Genomic DNA, 2,965 nt, shown 5'->3' with positions numbered 1-2,965 from the left:
CACGTTGGCTTCCTTCCGAGGCCGGCCCTATCTATACAAGAAAAAGGGAACTTCTACACGTCGATACCGCAGAAGGAAGTTGGATTTCTCATCATCAGGTGAGGAGGAAGGGGAGCTCGAAGACTCTCAGGGCTCGAGTGGGGTGGAAGATATAACGGATACCTCAGTTGGTACGTCCACACAGGCAGACATCCCTGATAGCTTGCAACGCCAGAATACAGACATGGCAACTCCCCAGCAGCTTCAAGAACTGGTAGCGGCAGTACAAAACTTAAACTTGGAAGTACAAGCCCTTAAAACTGCCAATACCGCCCTCCAACAGAGAGTTACCGCCAGAGAACAGCAGGCCACTGATCTACCCCCTCTACCTTTGGTGTCAGGCAAGTTCGATGGATCAGAGAAAAGAGTAAAAGAATTCCTGGAGGCTTGCAATATCCACTTCGCTTTCAGACAGAACGCCTTCTCCACTGATCACGCTAAAGTGGGGTTCATGATCACACAAATGACCGGAAATGCTCTAGCGTGGGCTACTCCTTTGGTGTCCCAGTCCGACCCAGTGCTACAGAACTTCGTTGCATTTAAGGATTTACTCAAGCAGACATTCCTTCGTACTGAAAGTGCTCATCTAGCTAGTGAAGACCTCTTGGACGTACGTCAGGGTAGTTCTGACCTGCTCTCTTACATATCCTCCTTCAAGAGATTGGCTGCAGAAACCGGAGGGGTTTGCGTGAAGAGCTGAAGGACGAGCTTGCCAGAATCCCCCGCCCGACTCTTTCTCGGATCTCATCAAGGCGGCTGTAAGGATCGATTTCCGGTTGACCGAACGGAAGAATGAAAGACGAAAGACCTGCAGTTCTAGTTCTTGCCTAGAGCCTTATCCTCCGACCTCCTCACCTGTCTCTCGTCCATCACCCCGGGAAGAGCCCATGCAAATAGGAACAACCAGAGCCCCCTTGACAGCAGAAGAAAAAAAGAGAAGACGGAGAGCAACCTTTGTCTGTACTGCGGATCCGCCTCACACCTATTGAGAGACTGTCTGGATGTACCCCTCAGACGTCCGGGAAACGAGACGCCCTTGGTAGTTGGCAGGACGGACTACCGAGGGGCTTTCCCTAATTCCTATGTCACTCTTTCTGTTACCTCAGCCAAACCCTCGGAAGATCAACGGTTGATGGTGGTATCCGTCCAACTTCAGTTCAGAGGAAAGGAAATAGAAACACTGGCCCTGCTGGACTGTGGGGCTGCTGGGAACTTCCTGGACACCTTATGGGCCGACAAGGTAGGCCTTCGTAGGGTTGCCAAGAAGGAATACCAGAAGGTAGAGGGCGTAGACGGTCCCCCTCTGTGCTCCGGACTTATCACCCATACCACAGAGGAGGTTCGGGTTTCCATTTAACAACATTCGGAGGTACTGAGCTTCGACATCATCCGCGCAGCTCATTTTCCGGTTATTTTGGGTATTGGCTGGCTCCGACGACACAACCCAACCATTGATTGGACTATGAATCTTCTGAGTTTCCGTTCTACTTACTACCAGGAGAAGTGCCTTCCTGGACCCTTGTTCGAAAGTATCAAGACGGCGTGTGCCCCTGAGAGGAGCACGATCCATTGCATTCCAGGCTGCCTTCAGGAATACGCCATGGTTTTCCAAGAACAACAGCCCATGGAACTTCCTCCTCATCTACCGGAGGTCTGTAGGATAGACCTGGTTCCTCAGGCCCTGGTTCCGTTTTGCAGGATGTATCTTCTTTCCCTGTCTGAAAAGGAAGTTCTTAGACGCTACTTGGACGACAACCTGGCTAACGGATTGATCCGACCATCCAGATCACCAGCAGGAGCATCTCTATTCTTCATTCCAAAGAGGGACTCCAAGGAATTAAGGCCCTGTATCGATTACAGAGGCCTTAACCAATTTACCATCAAGGACCGATATCCCATGCCAATAATCTCTGAGATCCTGGAGGCTGTTCAGGGCTCCGTGATTTTTTCCAAACTCGACCTACGCAATGCCTATCATTTACTCCGAATCAGGACCGGCAACGAATGGAAGACGGCTTTCCGCAAGCTCTACGGGTTGTTCGAATATCAGGTTATGCCGTTTGGACTGGTGAATGCTCCCTCAATCTTTCAAAGATTCATGGACCGCACATTTTCTGTTTTGTTGGTGCCAAAACACCATAGTCTACTTAGACAATATTCTGATTTACTCCTGTCAAACCGAAGAGCATACTCTGCATGTGAAGGAAGTACTACACAGGCTGCAGCAACATCATTTGTTAGTCAAGCCAGAAAAGTGTGCTTTCTCCCAACCCTCTGTATCCTATCTGGGGTTTATCTTATCCAGCAAGGGAATCACCATGGACCCCAAAAAGGTCGAAGCCATACTAGCCTGGCCTTCCCCTTCGTCGGTCAAGGAGGTTCAGAGGTTCCTTGGTCTGGCAAACTTCTACCGGAAGTTTATACCCAAATTCTCCAGACTTACTCTACCTATCACCTCCTTATTGAAGAAATCCTCCTTACACTTTCACTGGTCCGAGGAAGCGGAGGAGAGCTTCACCTGTCTAAAAAACAGGTTCTGTTCTGCCCCTATTCTGAAAAGCCGGACCAACAGCTACCTTTTGTTCTAGAAACTGACGCCTCCGCTGGTGCGGTAGGCACCGTTCTCCTGCAATCCAACGAAGGCCGAGAACATCCCATTGCCTACTTCTCCAAGACTCTTAACCCGAGCCAGCAGAACTACTCAGTCATAGAAAGAGAACTCTTAGCTATGAAACTGGCCTGTCTGGAATGGAGACATCTGCTCCAAGGAAGCCTACACCCGTTCCTGATAAGTACTGATCACAAGAACTTACAGATTCTACGTCAACAAGAATGCTATAACACCAGGCAAGCCCGATGGGCACATTTCTTTGGCCAGTTCCATTTTCTCATCACATACATACCCGGTACCCAAAATCAGGTTGCT

At 49.6% G+C, this 2,965-nt stretch overlaps 1 protein-coding gene across 1 annotated transcript; it reads left to right on the top strand.

The window, feature by feature from the left end:
- Positions 1-223: 223 nt before the first annotated feature.
- Positions 224-739, top strand: LOC138567889 (protein LDOC1-like). The gene has a single exon (XM_069646389.1). The coding sequence runs from the start codon at positions 224-226 to the stop codon at positions 737-739; it is 516 nt and encodes a 171-aa protein (XP_069502490.1).
- The last annotated feature ends 2,226 nt before the right edge of the window (positions 740-2,965 follow it).

This window comes from Ambystoma mexicanum, chromosome 2p, assembly GCF_040938575.1.
Source record: "Ambystoma mexicanum isolate Mex_15411 chromosome 2p, UKY_AmexF1_1, whole genome shotgun sequence".
Classification (NCBI taxonomy): Eukaryota; Metazoa; Chordata; class Amphibia; order Caudata; family Ambystomatidae; genus Ambystoma; species Ambystoma mexicanum.
Note: the sequence above shows the minus strand (reverse complement) of the source record. Positions and strands in the feature narration are given on the sequence as shown.